General features: G+C 40.1%; 1 protein-coding gene across 1 annotated transcript in view; it reads left to right on the top strand.

Moving 5' to 3' along the window:
• The window catches only part of LOC135709432 (protein sax-3-like), a 798,478-nt gene that overhangs the window by 753,447 nt on the left and 26,254 nt on the right, over positions 1-18,777 (top strand). The window contains exons 8-10 of the mRNA XM_065231751.1: positions 13,277-13,359; positions 13,454-13,714; positions 13,812-13,982. Coding sequence (XP_065087823.1) covers positions 13,277-13,359; positions 13,454-13,714; positions 13,812-13,982 — 515 coding nt within the window. The remainder of the gene's footprint in view (positions 1-13,276; positions 13,360-13,453; positions 13,715-13,811; positions 13,983-18,777) is intronic.

Raw genomic sequence — 18,777 nt, 5'->3', positions numbered from 1 at the left:
TGGTATGGGTCCCTTCTCATTGCTCTATCCCGGGCAATGAGAAAGCGGACTCGCTGGCCAAGGTGGGCGCTATGGAAGGCGATATTTACGAGCGACAAATCGCCTACCACGAATTTTTCACGATTTCTCGTCAGCAAGTCCTCGCCAACTGGCAACAAAAGTGGAATGATGGTGATCTGGGAAGATGGCTACATTCTATTGTCCCACAGGTGTCGATCAAACCCTGGTTCAAAGGGTTGGATATGAGTCGTGATTTTATTCGTGTAATGTCCAGGCTCATGTCCAATCACTGTTCGTTAAACGCCCACCTCTTCCGTATTACGCTCGCCGACAGCAACCTTTGTACCTGTGGAAACGGTTATCACGACATCGAGCATGTTGTTTGGTCCTGCTCCTTGCATTATGAGGCGAGATCCGTTCTGTGTGATTCCCTTAGGGTCCGAGGAAAACAACCCTTTAAGCCAATTAGAGACATCTTGGCTTGCCGTGATATCGACATTATGAAGCTTATTTACGACTTTCTTAAAGCTGTTGATGTATGTGTTTAGTGTTTTGTGTTTTAGTCATCCTTTACGTTTAAGTTTTAAATTAGTTCAAAATGCTTTCCCTTGTCCTCCCTCCAAATGATCAATAAATGTAATCCCTAATCTCGAGTAAACCGCGAGTAATCGGCCCCCGTTCTACTAACATTAGTTGTAAGAAAATGATATTCACACACAATAATGTAAAAAATATTCGGCTCCGCAAAGCTAACGCATTTGAGCCTTGACAAATAAATGGATTATTAAAAAAAAAAAAATCACGAATACGCTGCCACTTCGTCATGGTACAACTGTGAAACTAAGTAAATCCTTTTCTTTTATACACAGCCTACTACGGTATGAGCTATAGGTTACGTGCATGCAAAGAAAACCAAGGGATTGTATGCACAGGTGAAACGGGAACCTTATTTGAACGACGGTGCAAACATTATCACGCATACGGTACAGCGGATACTTCTATCCGAGATCATCGGGAATTTTTTTTTTATCGGGTGACCAGGGAGGTTGATTTTTTTCTGATATCAATGTATGCATCCATCCATCGAACTTTCCATAAAATATTCAATAGTTCGACTACTTACTACTCTGAAAAAAATTCTCGACCCAGTTGGAAGAATTTTGGAGCTTTCTCTGGAAGTGTCTTCCGACTTCTCGCTGAAGTTTCTTCTGACGCTGATCGGGTCGATTTAAAAAAGAATGATCAAACTCTTCGCTGGGGCCTAATAACGATGATCACAATTTGTTTCAAATTCATTCAATTCCTTTCAGCAGGATACATTTTCGCACAATTCGAGCCAGAAACAAATAGACAACCATACTGGACTGCATGTTCCATGTGTCTTCTGTCTCACGTATAAATCTGCTGGGAGCTGTACCGTCATCATCCTAGACCATCGATTCCCAACGTTCCCCCATCGTGCGGTCAGGCTCGCTCAACATCGCTTCTTTTCATGTGCTTTTCGCTTAGTGGGGCTTCACAAACCCCAGGTTGAGAATCGATGTCCTAGACGGCAGTATGTTTGAACGTATATTCTCTCTTGCTTCGTTTTCACCACCATATCATCCGAATCTTTTAAAACAAGCAGAAGCTCCAGATTTCCCCTCCTCCCTAAAAAAGCACTGCCAAGCACAACCAGTCAACGCAATACTGTTGTAGAACAACGCATTTCGGTACTCGGGTATTATTTATGCTCGCTTGGAGACCCAGTGCTACTTCCGGAAGATACACAATGAAAGAACGGCAAAGCTCTGCACTTTTCCCCGCATCCGGAAAACGTACGAGGGGTCTTTCAATTTTCCAATTCCAAGCAACAATGCCGGAAAAGTGAAGATTTCTGAACGGTTCCCTCGGAACGCAAATCGACGACGATTGCGATGCCGATGTCATAATATGCTAACTTGGGATTACCCGTTTGCTTGTTCCGATTTCGAGGAGGAAGAACGAGAGGCAACGCAGCAGGACCGGATTGCCAAGTGCCAATATTAGCATTTGGCACAAGAAGATACGGTTTCCATTTGGCTCGGATGAGAGTGAGCTACGAAATCAGAAGCATGTTCATCTCGATTCTTGGTGTATGTGAAAGCATTTTACAAATTGTCATTCCCGTATTCTCGAGAGGATGGCCTCGTTTCGTATTCGAGCGATTCTTTGCATTCTGCGGTTCTGGGATGAAATGGAATTCCTCCCTTCCCCTTCCCGAGGAGGATTCAATTTTGGAGCTTGATAATCGATTGGGAATGGTTCTGAAGTATGAAATAAGAGACCAAATTGCATTACCGAGATTCGTCACACTGTCGGTCCCGAGACGGTAGTCTATTTGGCTAACCTTTCACCTAACCCACTGAGTAGATCGTAAAGTGGCTCGTCACGTCGTTGGTAAAATTGCATACCGCCTTTTAATCGGAAATTTTGCACCCCGTGCGCTCAGGTGTCCCCGCAGGCGAGTAATTACTGCCGATATTGGTAGGTAATTTCAATACATGCGACTCCACATGCCAAAGCTTGCATAAGACGGCGGCGCTTGGTGAAGTCATCGCTCGAAAGAGACACAACCCCCCAGAAACGCCTCCCGCCTCTTGAAAATGTCAAATAGCTCAAAATAGCGACGCCTGGTTTGACTCTCTCGGCTCTTGGATGTTTTGAAGTCAATCCGCTTGCAAATAACAAGCCCCCGACCTGTCAGCTGTATGGGAATAAGCAAAACCCACCCACCCATCACAGTGGCCTGTCTTACGGTTATTTCGCGGGGAATCGTCGTTTGTTTTAGTTACAACAAACGACCCACCGAGAAAGGCAGACAAGCGCCAGGTGGGCTTCAACATGCATCAAGGGAACACGGACGACGACGAGAAGTGCAAATCATACCCCTAGAGTCGATCGGGCTGGGTGATGGGTGCTGAGGATGGTAAGCTAAACGGGAACCGCTTGTACCGCCTTCCTATCTGGCGTTTAGAGATTGCATGCCACACGATATGGCGTGGCCCATTCACGGTGCCGTTGACAACACAAGACTGTGGAAATGTTGATATTGGGTTGCGTGCTGGTTTCACTTTGATCCGCGAATCAAGTGACGCACGGTAAGCCAGTCGGTAATCTTATTAAAACGGCAATCGCTGTGCGACGCTCTTTGATGGGTTTCACGATACAATGTCGCTGCTGTTTAACGGTGGATAGCAGTCTTGGGAGAAATTCAACGCCAAAATCGGGTGACTCTCTCGGGGAGGAAACAATGTAAGGTTAATGAGGACACTGAATTTAGGTCAATTTCAAGCTGCGGGATGATTCGGACAAGTCAGGTTTTGGAAACATTCCACAGGAACCTGTGATGTAATTAAAAACACGAACTAGCACGTTATCACCTTATAAGGTTGGTAACTTTCAAAATGGTGATATTTATCAAATCCCGGACTAATAACGAAAACAAATGAATTCCAGACTTAACCCTTTCCAATTTCCTCACCGAGATTATTCAGTCTAAGGACCAAGATGAACCAGTATAAGATTGGAAGTATAGTTAATAATGCAAGACAATCTCCAATTACCCGGAATATGGATCCATCTATTCCTCTGAACTTTTGTCCTAAAGAACTTTTTCCATTTATTCTGTGTTGACAAACGCTTGTTTTAAAATTGGGTTGGTAAATACAAACATAAAATTATCAGTGATTGTGCCTACATAATTTTGAAAGGTATATCCTTAACAAAGATAACCAACCAACCATAACCAACCTCAAACATAAGTATAAGTTGAGAAAGCTTAATCTCCTTTTTATTTAATTGTCCTTAAAAAATTATATGATGCATTGAAATTCAACTAAAACGTCAAAGGATGAATTAATGGGCCTTAAATTGGTTATACTCTGCATACTTTAACTAAAAATTCTTGGGATTTCGCCAAAGTTCCTGCAATTTTTCTTACGGTCTCGGAACTACCTAAGGTTTTTGTTATTTTCCTAATGTCCATGGAACTTCTTTAAAGTTCCTGAATTTTTTCTTCTGGTTTTGGAACTTCCTTAAAATTCTTGCAATTTAACTGATGCTGTTGAAACTAGCCTGAATGCAATTTTCCTGAAGTTCTTGGAACATCTCCGAAATTTTTGAAACTTCCCTCAAGGTCCTGCAATTTCTGTACTTCTTGGAACTTGCCTGAAGTTCCTGCAATTTATCTGAAGTTCTCAGAGGTTCCCTAAAGTGTTTGCAATGTTCCTGAAGTTCTTTGAACTTCCATTAAGCTCCTGAAATTTTTCTGAAGTTTTTGGTACTTCTTCAAAATTTCTGCAACTTACCTAAAGTTCCTAAAATGCCTGAAGCTGTTGGAACTTCCCTTCATTTCTGAATTTTTTCTGAAGTTCCTGGAACTTCTTTAAAGTTAGTAAAACTTTTCTTAAGGTTTGGGAACTTCACTAAAGTTCTTGAAATTTTTCTGCAGCTGCCGAAACTTACCGGAGCTTCCTGAAATTTTCCTGACGTTCTTGGAACATCTTCAAAATTCTCGTAACTTCCCTGAACTTCCTGAAATTTTTCTGAAGTTCTCAGAACTTACTTAAAGTTCCTGTAATTGCCCAGAAGGTCTCGTTACTTTCTTCAAAGTTTCTGCAATCTACCCGAACTTCCCGGAACTTTGCTAAAGTTCCTGCAATTTCTGAAACTGTTGGAAACTTCTTAAAGCTCCTGAAATTTTCGTGAAGTTCTCGTTACTTTCTTCAAAGTTTCTGCAATTTCCCTAGCGTTCTCGGAACTTTCTGAAATTTTCCTGACATTATTTAAACTTCTTTAAAGTTCCTGAAATTGGTCTTTAGGAACATCACTTAAGTTCTTGCAATTTTTCTGAAGCTGTTGAAACTTCCTTGAGCTTCCTGCAATTTCCTGAAGCTCTCGGTACTTCCTCAAAGTTTCTGTAATTTTCCTGAAGCTCCAAGAACTTCCCTAAAGTTCATGCAATTCCTGTAGCTGTTGAAATTTCCCTTAATTTTTTGAAATTTTTCTTAAGTTCTTGGAATTTCTTTCAAGTTCCTGAAATTTTCCATAAGGTTTTGGAACTTCCCTAATGTTCTCGAAATTTTTTTGCGGCTGTCGAAACTTACCTGAACTTCCTGCAATTTTCCTGAAGTTCTTGGAACATCTTCAAAATTTAAGAAAAATTACATGCAGTTCCGGAACTTAATTAAAATTCTTGTAATTTTTCAGAAGTTCTCGTTACTTTCTCAAAGTTTCTGCAATTTTTTCTGAAGTTCCCGGAACGTCCCTAAAGCTCATGCAATTCCTATAGCTGTTGGAAGTTCCCTGAAGTTCCTGCAATTTATCTGAAGTTCCCAGAGCTACCCGAAAATTCCTGCAATTTTCTTAGAGTTCTCGGAACTTGCGTATAGCTCCAGCAATTTGCCTAAAATTATCGTTACCCTCTCAAAGTTTCTGTTTTTTTTTTAAAGTTATCGGAATCTCCCTAAAGTATCTGCAATTCCTGTAGCTGTTGATATTTCCCTACATTTCTGAAATTTTACTTAAGTTTTTGGAATTTTTTTTGAAGTTCCTGTAATTTTTCTTAAGGTTTTGGAACTTCCCTAAAGTTCTTTTCTTCCCCTGGAGGCCTCTCTTAGCTCAGTCGGTAAAGGCACAGCTACAAAGCAAGACCATGCTGGAGGTGGATGGGTTCAATTCCCGGTCCGGTCTAGGAAAAAATTTCTCGACTTCCCTGGGTAAAGAAGTATGATTGGACTTGCCACACAATTATACCAATGCAAAAATGGTACAGGCATCGAAAGCTCTCAATTAATAACTGTGAATGTGCATCTAGAACACTAAGTTGAGAGCACACAATAAGCTTATATGCGATATGTTATTAGCTTGAAATGCGAAGAAGAAGAAGAAGAAGAAGAAGAAGAAGAAGAAGAAGAAGTAAAGTTCTTGAAATTTTTCTGAAGCTGTCGAAACTTACCTGAAATTCCTGCGATTTTCGTGAAGTTCTTGGAATATCTCCAAAATTCTTGGCACTTTCCTGAAGTTCGTGCAGTTCTCCTGAAGTTCTCGAAACTTAATTAAAGTTCCTGTAATATTTCAGAAGTTCTCGGTTTTCCTGAAGTTAACGGTACCTTCGTAAAGTTACTGCATTTCCTGCCGCTGTTGGAACTTTTTTGAAGCTCCTGCAATTTTCTTGTAGTTCTCAGAGGTTCCCTAAAGGTCCTGCAACTTTCCTAAAATTATTGGAACTTCCATAAATTTCCTGCAATTTTTTAGAAGTTTTCGTTACTTTCTCAAAGTTTTGGAAATTTTCCTGAAGTTCTTGAAGGTTCCCTAAAGATCTTAAAAATTTCCTGAAGTTTTGGAACTTCCATACAATTCCTTAAATTTTTAAGAAGTTTTCGCTACTTTCTTAACGTTTCTGAAGTTTTCCTGAAGTTCTCGGAACCTCCGTAAAGTTTCGGCGATTTCTGTTGCTGTTGAAACTTCCCTGAAGTTCCTGCAATTTATCTGAAGTTCCTATGGGTACCCTAAAGTTCCTGAAATTTTCCTGAAGTTCTTGAAATTTCCTTATGCGTCCTGCAATTTTCCAGAAGTTCTCGATACTTCCTCAATGGTTCTGCAATTTCTTTAAAGTTATCGGAATCTCCCTAAAGTTCTTTTAATTCCTGTAGCTGATGGAGTTCTGCTAAATTTCTGAAATCTTCCTGAGTTCTTGAATTTTCTATAAAGATTCTGTAATTCTTTTAAGGTTTTGGAACTTCCCTTAAGTTCTTGAAATTTTTCTGAAGCTGTCGAAACTTACCTGAAATTCCTGCAATTTTCATGAAGTTTTTGGAACGTCTATGAAATTTTCGGAGGTTCGCTGAAGTTCGTGCAGTTTTCCTGAAGTTCTCGGAACCTACTTAAAGTTCTTGAAATTTTCCAGAACTTCCCGGAGTTTTTTGAAGCTCTTGGATCCTCTCTAAAGTTTCGGCAATTTCTGTTGCTGTTAGAACCCCCCTGAAGTTCCTACAATTTATCTGAATTTCCCAGAGGGACCCTAAATTTCCTGCAATTTTCCTAAAGTTTTCAAAATTTCTTTATGGCTCCTGTAATTTCCGTGAAGTTCTCGTTACTTCCTCAATGTTTCTGCAATTTCTTTAAAGTTATTGGAATCTCCCTAAAGTTCCTGCAATTCCTGTAGCTGTTGGAACTCTCCTAAATTTCTGAAATCTTTCAAAGTTCTTGGAATTTTTTTAAAGTTCATATATTTTTTCTTAAGATTTTGGAATTTTCCTGAAGTTCTAGAATTTTTTCAGAAGTTGTTGAAACTTCCATGAACTTCCTGTAATGTTCCTGGAGTTCTCGGAAGTTAATTTAAATTCCTGTGATTTTCCAGATGTTCTCGTTACTTCCTCAAAGTTTCTGCAAATTTTCCTGAAGTTAACGTTACCTCCCTAAAGTTTCTGCATTTTCTGTCACTGTTGGAACTTTTTTGAAATTCCTACAATTTTCCTGAAGTTTTCAGAGGCTCCCTAAAGTTCCTGAAAATTTCCTGGTGTTCTTGGAACTTCCATAAATTTCCTGCATTTTTTTAGAAGTTTTCGTTACTTTCTCAAAGTTTCTGAAATTTTCCTGAAGTTCTCGGAACCTCCCTAAAGTTTCTGCAATTCCGAAATTCTCGGAACTTCCCTGAAGTTCCTACAATGTTCCTGAAGTTCTCCCTACTTCTTCAAAGTTTTCCTGAAGTTCCCGGAACATCCTTAATGTGTCGGCAATTCCTGTAGCTGTTGGAACTTCCCTGAAGTTTCTGCAATTTATCTGAAGTTCCTAAAGTTCATGAAATTTTCCTGAAGTTTTCGAAATTTCCTTATAGCTCCTGCAAGTTTTCGTTACTTCCTCAATGTTTCTGCAATTTCTTTTAAGTTGTCGGAATCTCTCTAATGTTCCTGCAACTCCTGTAGCTGTTGGAACTCCCCTAAACTTCTGAAATCTTCCTGAGTTCCTGGAATTTCTTTAAAGTTCCTGTAATTTTTCTTAGGGTTTTAGAACTTCCCTAAAGTTTTTGAAATTTTTCTGAAGCTGTCGAAACTAACCTGAAATTTCTGCAATTTTCCTGAAGTTCTTGGAATATATCCAAAATTCTCGGAACTTCCCTGAAGTTCCTGCAGTTCTCCTGAAATTCTCGGAACTTAATTAAATTTTCTGTAATTTTTCAGAAGTTCTCGTTGCTTCCTCAATGTTTGTGAAGTTTCTTTAAAATTATCGCAATGTCCCTAAAGTTCCTGCAATTCTTGTTGATGTTGGAACTCCCCTAAATTTCTGAAATCTTCCTGAGTTCTTGGAATTTCTTCAAAATTCCTGTAATTTTTCTTGAAATTTTTCTGAAGCTGTCGAAACTTAAATGAAATTTCTGCAATTTTCCTGAAGTTCTTGCAACATCTTCAAAATTTTCGGAACTTCCCTGAAGTTCGTGCAGTTTTCTTGAAGTTCTCAGAACTTCCATATCTTTTCTGCAATTTTTTAGAAGTTCTCGTTACTTTTCAAAGTTTCTGAAATTTTTCTGAAGTTTTCGAAAGCTCCCCAAAGATCCTGAAAATTTCCTGAAGTTCTCGGAACCTCCGTAAATTTCCTGCTTTTTTTAAAAAGTTCTCGTTACTTTCTTAAAGTTTCTGAAATTTTCCTGAAGTTCTCGGAGCCTCCGTAAAGTTCCTGAAATTCCTGAAGCTGTTGAAACTTCCCTGAACTTCCTGCAATTTTCCTGAACTTCTTGGAACATATCTAAAATTCTCGGAACTTCCCTGAAGTTCCTGCAATGTTCCTAAAATTCTAGCTACTTTCTCAAAGTTTTTCTGAAGTTCCCGGAACATCCTTAATATTTCGGCAATCCCTGTAGCTGTTGGAACTTTCCTGAACTTCCTGAAATTTTCTTGAAGTTCTCAGAGGTTGCCTAAAGTTTCTACAACTTTTCTGAAGTTCTTGGAACGTATCCGAATTTCTCAGAACTTCCCTGAAGTTCCTGCAATAATTCTGAAGTTTTCGTTACATGCTCCAAGTTTTTTAAAGTTCCCGGAACCTCTCTTAAGTTCCTGCAATTTCTGTAGCTGTTGGAACTCCCCTAAATTTCTGAAATCTTCCTGAGTTCTTGGAATGCCTTTAAAGTTCCTGTAATGTTTTTTAAGGTTTGAAATCCCTGCAATTTTCTTGAAGTTCTTGGAATATCTCCAAAATTCTCGGAACTTCCCTGAAGTTCCTGCAGTTCTCCTGAAATTCTCGGAATTTCCATAAATTTCCTGTAATTTTCCTGAAGTTCTTGTTACTTTCTAAAAGTTTCTGAAATTTTCCTGAAGTTCTTGAAACTTCCGTAAAGTTCCTGCAATTCCCGCCACTTTTGGAATTTTTTTGAAGTTCCTGCAATTTTCTTGAAGTTCTCAGAGTTTCCCTGAAGTTCCTGAAAATTTCCAAAACTTCTCGTTACTTTCACAAAGTTTCTGAAATTTTCCTGAAGTTCTCGTTACTTTTTCAAAGTTTCTGAAATTTTCCTGAAGTTCCCGGAACCTCCGTAGAGTTCCTATGATTCCTGCAGCTGTTGGAACTTCCCTGAAGGCCCTGCAATTTTCTTGAAGTTCTCAGAGGTTCCCTAAAGTTCCTGAACATTTCTTAAAGTTCTCGTTACTTTCACAAATTTTCTGAAATTTCCCTGAAGTTCTCGTTACTTTCTCAAAGTTTCTGAAGTTGTCCTGTAGTTCTTGGAACCTCCGTAAAGTTCCTGCAATTCCTGCAGCTTTTGGAACTTCCCTGAAGTTCCTGCAATTTTCTTGAAGTCCTCAGAGGTTCCCTAAAGTTCCTGCAATTTTCCTGAAGTTCTTCGAACTACCCTGAAGTTTAAGAAGATCTTCTAAAAGCACTTAAGATAATGCACTATAATACAGTTACCTTGGCACCACCCTGAAGATCTTTGAACTTCTTTGATGTTCTGGAATTTGATATGAATTTTTAGGAACTTTTTTTGGTTCTTCGCTGAAGATTCTGCAAATTTTCAAACGTTGTCGCAACATTTATAACGGTCTTTGGAGTTCTTTGAAACTTTCTAGAAACTTTTGTATGCATTGCATTATGATCGCGTACGGTAGGACCCAATTTTCTACAATGTGCTAGAATTGATAAAAAGAGACAGCTTTGTTGGCCATCCTGCCAGGGGAGAGGCATTCAACTATATTAATATCAAAGGGACATATACAAGATTTAAAACATAACTAAGTGGTGACATCTATCGGTTTTTACAGTAAATAGTATATGCTAAAGGTAGAGGTAGTAGTTGTCACCTGCACGAACACATTATTTACCAGATCCGAAGCTCATGGAACTGATCTGCACTTAAGATCTCTTAACTTATCTGACGTTCTCGGGACTTCCCTCAATATCACGGAACTTCCTTGACTATAGATTATACAATAATTCTGTAGAATAATTCTGTAGATCGTGACTTCATTCGCGTGATGAGTAGACTTATGTCCAAACACTACTCGCTAGATGCTCATCTCAATAGAATAAACCTCGTGGACAGCAACATCTGTCGGTGAGGAAACGGTTACGATGACATCGATCACGCAGTTTGGCAATGTACGGATAATGACGCCGCCAGAGAGCGACTTTTGAATACCCTCGAGTCCCAAGGAAGACAACCCTATGTTCCTATCAGAGACGTGTTGGGAACTCGCAATATCTGCTATATGCAGTCGGTTTATGTGTTTCTTCAAATGTCTAGTGTAAGAATTTAATTCCTTTGTCTTTTGTCTCTCTTTATTAGTTTTTGTTTGTCTTGTCCCCCCGTCTCGATGAGTCTCATCGTCGCCCACTGATAACCATAGTCGGTCGAACTCCAGAAGAAACTAGGACCGCACTACCGTTTATACTGGCGACAACGCTCTGATGAGACAACGAAACCTTACCCCCAAGCTCCTCCCCTGATCCTTTCCTTCGACAATGTACCTCTCTAACCTCGAGTAAGCCGCGAGTATTCAACCCAACTACTACTAGACATAGAGTTGAGTGAATTTTATAACAAACAAAGTACAATGAACTATCGGCTCCGTAAAGCTAGCGCGATTGAGCCTTCCAAATAAACGGACTGGAAAAAAATCTGTAGATCTAGATCCGGTTTTTCCGGAGGCTATCTGAACTTCCTTGAAAATCTCGGAGTTTCCCTGAAGTTATCGGAACTTCACTGTAGTTCTGGAAACTTCTCTTGAATTCTCGGAACTTCTCTGAAGTTTTTGGAACTTCTCGGAACATCTTTTATAGTGTTTGGGACTTATTTGAAGTTCTCGGGACTCTCGGACTTTTCCCAAAGCTCTAGGAGTTAAGTCCATAGTACTTCCCTAAATTTCTCGGATCATTCCTGAGTTAATGTACTATGGGCGGATCTTCCATAGGGAGGGGTCATTGTAAAAATATATCCAAGAAGTGGTATATTTTGTTGTTAGAGATGTTATATCGAGAGGTTCCAACCAAATAGGATGTATCTTCCTTCTGCAAAGATATTTAGGAATACAAGGACTTCTCAACTATGTATAGTGTATAGCAGAATATACATACTAGATGGCGCGGAAACGGAAATATCCAAGTGGCATCATCCTAAATACTCATTATATATCGCTATCTACAGATCCTGCTCATATGGATGGTTTCCGTATTCAGCAAAGTTGTTCAGATGAACACCAGACAGCGCTAGTGTGTAATTAATTTTTCATTGCTGGCCTTAACTTAAAACAGGACCGTCTTCGGCAAAGTTGGTCAGATGGACAAGCCTAATCCTAAGGTTGTAGAGTTTAGTTCAAAATTTACTCACAAGACAACGCGAATAGTGAGTGAATTCTGAGCTGAACTCTTTACCATAAAATAGATCTTGTTCATCCATTTCCGAAGACAGAAACCTTCTATCTAGTTAAGATGTTAATTTAGGGCAAACAATGAAACCTTCATGTCACACTTGCGCCACCTTGAAAGTGAAATCCGAACTGAACTCTTAACCATAAAATAGGTCTTGCCCATATGAACAATTTTACCGAAGACGGGAACCTTCTATCAAGTCAAGATGTTTAAATAGGGCAAACAGTTCAAAATGAATGCTACCCGAACGCCGCCTGGTGAGTGAATTCTGAACTATACTATTTTTCTTGCGATAGATCTTATCCATTTGAACCACTTTGCTCAAGACAAGACCGATCCACATGAGCAGGATCTGTGGACAGCATTACATAATGTGTATTCAATATTGCGCAACTTCTGGCTGATATTTTAAACAGAAATCCCACAAAACTTACTTTGCAAATCATTTAAAATTTCAGCAATCCATTTAAAATTTCATCAAAATTTTTCCATGTTTTCAAGTTTTTTGGAGCAGTTTTCATCTAATATTATAAAGGTCTGGTGGACGCACCTAGTCACTTAGAAAAATCCATCGACAAATCAAAAGTTACAGCCTTTCAAAGCGGCTTGGGGTCAAATTGACTCCAAGGTACAGGCAAAGGGTTAAACATTTCTGATTTTCTCAGGTTCTTTGGGCTTCTCTAAAGATCTTGAAACTTTTTTTATGTTATCAGAACTCCTCTGAAGGTCATAGACCTTTTCTAAAGTTCTCCTAATTTCTTTAAATTTCCGAAGTGCCGAGAACATCAAAGAAGATTAGGTAATTTGAGAGAAATTTTAAGAATCGACGAACAGGTGCTTTAACATCCAGTTGTGAGGACTCAAATCGTCCAGGAGAAAATTGTCGTACCAAGCATCCTTTCTCGCCTCCTTCCCTCCTGAAATTCTTGTTAAGAATTCCAAGTGTGTAAGCTTATCCTAACCATGATTTGGCAAAGATGCAATATCCCACGATCCCACGGAATCTTTCGGGTTGGAAATATTCTCGACTTCCCTGGGCATAGAGTATCATGGTGCTTGCCACACAATATACAAATTCATGCATTGGTATTGGCATCGAAAGCTCTCAATTAATAACTGTGGAAGTGCATTTAGAACACTAAGTTGAGAGCATGCAATAAGCTAATATGCGCTAAGCAATAAGCTTGAAATGCGAACAAGAAGAAGAAGCAATATCCCACGATAGTTTGTGACACGAATCCTTTTACCAACTTTACAATCTTTAAAAAAATGCTTACATTATTTATTTGATAACAGGACCGACAATAAAACCTCATAGCAATTCATACCAACAGACTCTTATTCGCCCAAAGCATCTTCAGTCTTTCCACTTCTAAACGATTCCATTTGTTTCTATTTTCAGACCTTCAACCCGAAGACACCGATTGGTACTCGTGCGTTGCCTACTCCGAGAAGGGAGAAACGTCCTGGAGTGCATTTCTGCTGGTAAGTCCTTCCAGTGCATTCCCTTTCAATTGTTGATCGATGACTGCGGTTTCAAATCACTCCATCCATATTCTTCCATTCCATGCCTTTCTAGGTCGAGAAAAATCTCTCCACTATGCTGCACCGATCGAACAGTCCAGATTTGCTCCCGGTGGCGCCATCGATACCCAAAGCCGTCAACATCACCAACAGCAATGTCACTCTGGTATGGACAAAGATTGGCGGCGGCGGTGGTGGAGCACTGCAGGACAAACTGTGGAACAATCCCGTTAGTGGCTACATGGTGGAATTCTACAGCCCGGACGAGAAGAAGGGATGGATCCGGGCGGTGCGAGTTCCGGGCAACACTGCTACGGTAAGTTATGAGACGAATATTCCTCCTCTAATCGAACCAGAACCATTCCCCCGTCCGTTTTCCAATCAAACTCTAATCAACTTAAAACTTGTTCCAGATCACAAATCTCTCGCCGTCAACTTCGTACATCTTTGTGGTGCGGGCGGAAAACGCTTACGGTTACTCGGCTCCATCCACGCTGTCCAACGTGATCCGGACCCTCTCCGGCGACGATGGCGTCACCATGCCGGAAGAACTGGAAGCCGCCCGGATGGTGCTCAATGGCAAGGTAAGAGACAACAGACGCGAGGCAGAAAATTTCCAATCAATTTTGCCGGAAAATTAGCAGAAACCTCCGCCCCTCCCTCTCCCCCCTCTAACTACTGACTCCACGTCGTTCGTACAGTGAAGGCAGTTAGTATACCCTCTCCCCCCCGGGGAGCAAGTGGATTGAGGTTAATATTTTATCCCATTTTGCCTTTTCAAACGTTCGAAGTGTGTGTGTGTGTGTGTGAAAGATGAAACTTTCCCAACTAAACGTTGGCGGCGGTGTGCTTTTAGGAGAAAGCAAAGACGAAGGCGTAGAGCATCAATTAGATTAAGGGTGGTAGTTTTTCATGCAGCTCTTCCGAAAAAAAACATCGGACCGGATGTTGGCTGGCAGCAAAAAGTCAAAGTCTCCGAAGAGTTATCCCCATTTTATGGTAATGAAGAAGGCTAATGCAAGTCAAGAAGGCGAGACTTTGACTTAAGAAAGGAGCATCGTGGTTTTTCTGGCCAAGGACACCCGGGAAAACGGTCTGCTCCACGATCTGACTTTATTATTTGGATTGTTTATGGTATACCCGGAAGTGGGTTGGTGGGTGGGACCACCCGGTGGAACGAAATTAGACGAATTAAAAGGAAATAAATTAAACTCGAGGAAAGGAGACGCAGCCAAAATGTTCCGGAGCGTTTGTTCTTTCTTGTGTTTGAGATAAATTACGTTTGAGATTGATGTGCTTTCGGGTGAAATGTTATCCGAGGTGGTCCTTCAGTGCTGACAGGGAGGAATTTCGGGGAATTTGCAAGATTGCTTTTTGTCTGCTTGCATGATCTAGTGGTTTCAGCAAACACTTGAGCTTCAGAGGAATTCATGGGAGTTTTTGTGAGTAGTATGCTTTAATGAGAAGCACACTTTGTGTTTCGGCTTAATTAGATTTTTGTCTGATTGGACAGTTGATTTTGGAGGTAAGGTGGGTAAGAAAACAATTCAAAACTCTATGCGTCAACTAGTTCTCTTTGGATCTTGCAAATTTCTTCAAGACTGGATCATTCAATATTTCGGAAATTTAGTGGGTTCTCAGTAATTTGAAAACTTAAATCCTGGATCTTGGATATTTTTTGAACCCTCAGAATGAGAAGATTCCTAGTCCCAAAATGTTTATGAAATTTTTAGCGATGTAGCTAAAAATGTTAAATCCTACATCGAGGAATTCCAATAACTTAAAATATTTGCGGATTGCGGATTGAAAATGTTGCAAAGTTAACAAACTTTATTAATTTACCAGGTTCTAAAATCTACAATTTTATTGGGGAAATGACGGCTTCGGCATGACAGACTATTTTCGGCAACACAAATTGAAACACTATTTTCACTGGATTTTCTTACGAAAACACTTCGCTGAATGCATGCAAACGATTCTTTATGCTTTCAGCTTCAATTTGACTATATTTTTACTACTTAGAAAAAGCAATCTAGCAAGGTTTTCTTGAAATGCAACACACGCACTACAAATTGTAGCTGATTTCGAGTTGCCGATAATAGAACAGCAGATTTACATGCAGTTCAAATGGAACGGTTGCCGAAGAAAAACTGGTTGCCGACAATACTCGCTCTCACTAGAGAAGATTGGAGCTTTGTAAAAGCGTTTCAAAACAGTGTTTGACAATTCTTTCGACTGAAATTGTTAACGCAGCTGGCAGCAAAAGATTGTAAACAAACCAATACTGCATATGTGTGCGTTCCTTAGAGAAAAAGGCTATAGAAAGAAGGTCGCTGCTTAGGTTGCCGAGAATACGTCAATTCCCCTATTTTAAATCGGGAATTCAAGATAGCATGAGCATTGATGACCATATTCATCAAAATCAGCACAAAGAACCCAATGATTTAGGGATTGGCAATCCATTCTCAGTTCCACCCAGAGAATCATTATTAGCCAAATCAATAGCGGCTGCTTAGCAGGCTTGCCTCAACTCTTCGAACTCAGATTATGCCGTATAGATGCTCATTCATCGTGAGCTAGTTCATACCTCAAATAAAGAGCAATGATGTCAAATCCAAAGAGCGCAAAGGAGCTCGTGCTCATATTGATGCTCAAGCTGGACTTCCACAGACACGCATGACGATTAGCGATGTGGGGTTCGTTCTTGAGTGCGACGTGATTTACATCGGCTCTGCTCACCAAACAACATTTTGAACTTCGGGATGAACTCGGTGAAACCGTAAATATAGAGCTTCGTTATGCATCCGGAGAGAGCACGCATGGTTCTTCCATTCAATATTATGATACACAGCAATACATTCAATCGATTATAGGACCATTCCCAGAGAACGTAACATTTTGAGAGATTAGGTTTTGACGTAGGACTACGTCTGTGATTTCTATATGGGGCTTCACTTTGTGAAAACCGAAAATGGAACATGTAACAACATTATGAAAGACTTTGAATGTTAATAACTCAGCTGCCCCTGGACCAATTTCAATAATTTTAACACCAATCGATCAGATATATTTCTACGCATCTGTTAAATTTAAAATTTTATAATTTTTCAAATGTCACTATTGAAAATTGAACGAATGTACAACTGTTGCTATAATAATTAAAATTATCACCGATTGCCTGCGAAAAGCGATTTCCCTAACACAGATTTCAAAGTTGAATTTCATCCGGTCTCTCCAGTACACAACGAAAGTCAGCCTGCAAGCAGCGAGCTGCAGCCCACATGAGCATCCATAGAAGAAGGAAGATGCCGCACCGCTATTGATCGGAATCAGTAGTTCTTTGTGAGTCACTGTGGGCCATCTATGTCAAGTGCGTCATACTAAATAGTATAAACAGAGAGAACCCCGCTCAAATTCCAATTCCTACACAAAATACAACCTCCTGTTGCAGTTAACAAATAAGATTTATTATATAAGACCACGTAGTCCTACGTCAGCATTGCATACAACCCCATAGGGCTGTCCCTTGAAGTTTTTTTTTAAACTTGGGACCACTTTTTGGGTTCCTCAATCTCAGTTACAAAAATCTTTGATCGTATTTTTCCGCTAAGTGCTTCATGAGTGGATAAACGAAATTATATTTCTGACTTAGAAAGTACGAGGGAAAAATTAGTTAAAGCACTAATTACTCCGTTAATGGATCATCCCTTGGAGATGTTTTCGTATTCTCCTGTTGCCTTTTAAGGTGATTCTCTGTATCGCTCTTTTTCGTGTCGTTCTACTTGTTGTTTGCTGCGGAGAAGCAAGCAATGTCTGAAATTTGCAGATGTATATTCCTCGTAGATCTTGAGTTGTGTGCTCTTGAAATTGCGAGGTATGTTGGAAAATGAACTCTACTAGGAAACACGTGTTCATTAATTCAATTTGCTACCCTCACTGCACACACGGTAGCTCGGAAATCTTTCTGGACCAACAATTGAAATAGGCGGAACAACCCAAGGTTTTTAACAACTTTTGTAACAATGGCTTCTGTCGATGATTTATAGGAATTCTAGGCACGCCGTCGAGTAGGGGAAGTCTTACCCTACCTGATGGTGATGTTGATTTGTATGGGCGAGTCTTGACTTTCATCATCGAAAGAAGTCATTGTTTACAAAAGCTGTTACGCCCTAATCCAGCTTGCGTGGAGCCTTTCGTTGTGTACCGAAGAACACCACCACTCACCACGCGGTGATTGAACAACACCGTTTGGTGAGACCGGATGGAATTTTAACTTTGAAATCTATGTTAGGGAAATCGCTTTTCTCAGGCAATCGGTGATAATTTTAATTAACATAGCAACAGTTGCACATTCGTGCAATTTTCAATAGTGGCCTTTTGTAAAATGAAACTCAACAGATGCGTTTGAATATTTCTGATCGATTGGTGATAAAATTATTGATATTGGTCCAGGGGCAGCTGAGTTATTAACGTTCAAAATCTTTCATAATTTTGTTACATGTTCCATTTTCGGTTTTCACAAAGTGTACCCCCATATAGAAATCACAGACGTAGTCCTACGTCAAAAGAGTTTCTGGTAGCCTTATTTTCTGTTTTGTTTTGGTTATGCGTTCCATTTCGCTTTTCTCCATTCCAACTGCTAAATGTCGTTTGAGCAATAATTTGCACAGCGTGCAGATTAGTGCTCAGATGAAAAACGGTCAGATTACCGGGAGTCCACGGTATTATTTTTAAAGCTTCGGTGTCTTCTGGATTTTTGGAGCATATAATGTCTGATCTCGCGAGGAAAGTAAAGCCGTTCGTCCCTGGCCCATGAGTTGATGGGTTGATAGGTAGGATCCAGGTGTGGGAGCTGCCTCCCTGGCATGGGTAGCATTGTTACTCAGTACGGCAAACAAGACCGACGGAAAACAAATCAAGGAAAAAAGAAAGAGGTTGTATTCAAGACACGACCGTAGATTTGACGTAGGATTACGTTTTCGGTATCAATATTCGGCGACTGTGGTAGGGAAATTACTTTTTCCCATCACGGAAACGCCTCGCTTTCTAATGACATAATTACGCATTTTCGGTCATTACGAGAATTTGTATGTACCACTTCAATACTGTTACGCATTTGAACACAAACGTTTGGTTGCTAGGTACATTATTGGGGAGCATTAGGTACGATGTGGCTGGCAGCAAGGCAACAACAATAATTAACGATGGTCCTGAAAAGAACCGTTTTGTCGTGATGGTTGAGCAATGCTGAGCTATTAAGGTGTTCAACACGGATGAGACTGGCAAGCTGTATGTTGTTTGGAACGTGGGTGACGCGCTTGGCATAGAGGGCCCACAACGGCTCACGACGAGCAGCTGAATCCTGAATCCTGAATTTAA

This window comes from Ochlerotatus camptorhynchus, unplaced genomic scaffold (genome assembly GCF_037179485.1).
Source record: "Ochlerotatus camptorhynchus isolate MF236.1 unplaced genomic scaffold, CSIRO-AGI_Acam_v1.1 ptg000361l, whole genome shotgun sequence".
NCBI classification, from domain to species: domain Eukaryota; kingdom Metazoa; phylum Arthropoda; class Insecta; order Diptera; family Culicidae; genus Ochlerotatus; species Ochlerotatus camptorhynchus.
This window is presented reverse-complemented; position numbering and strand designations above follow the sequence as displayed.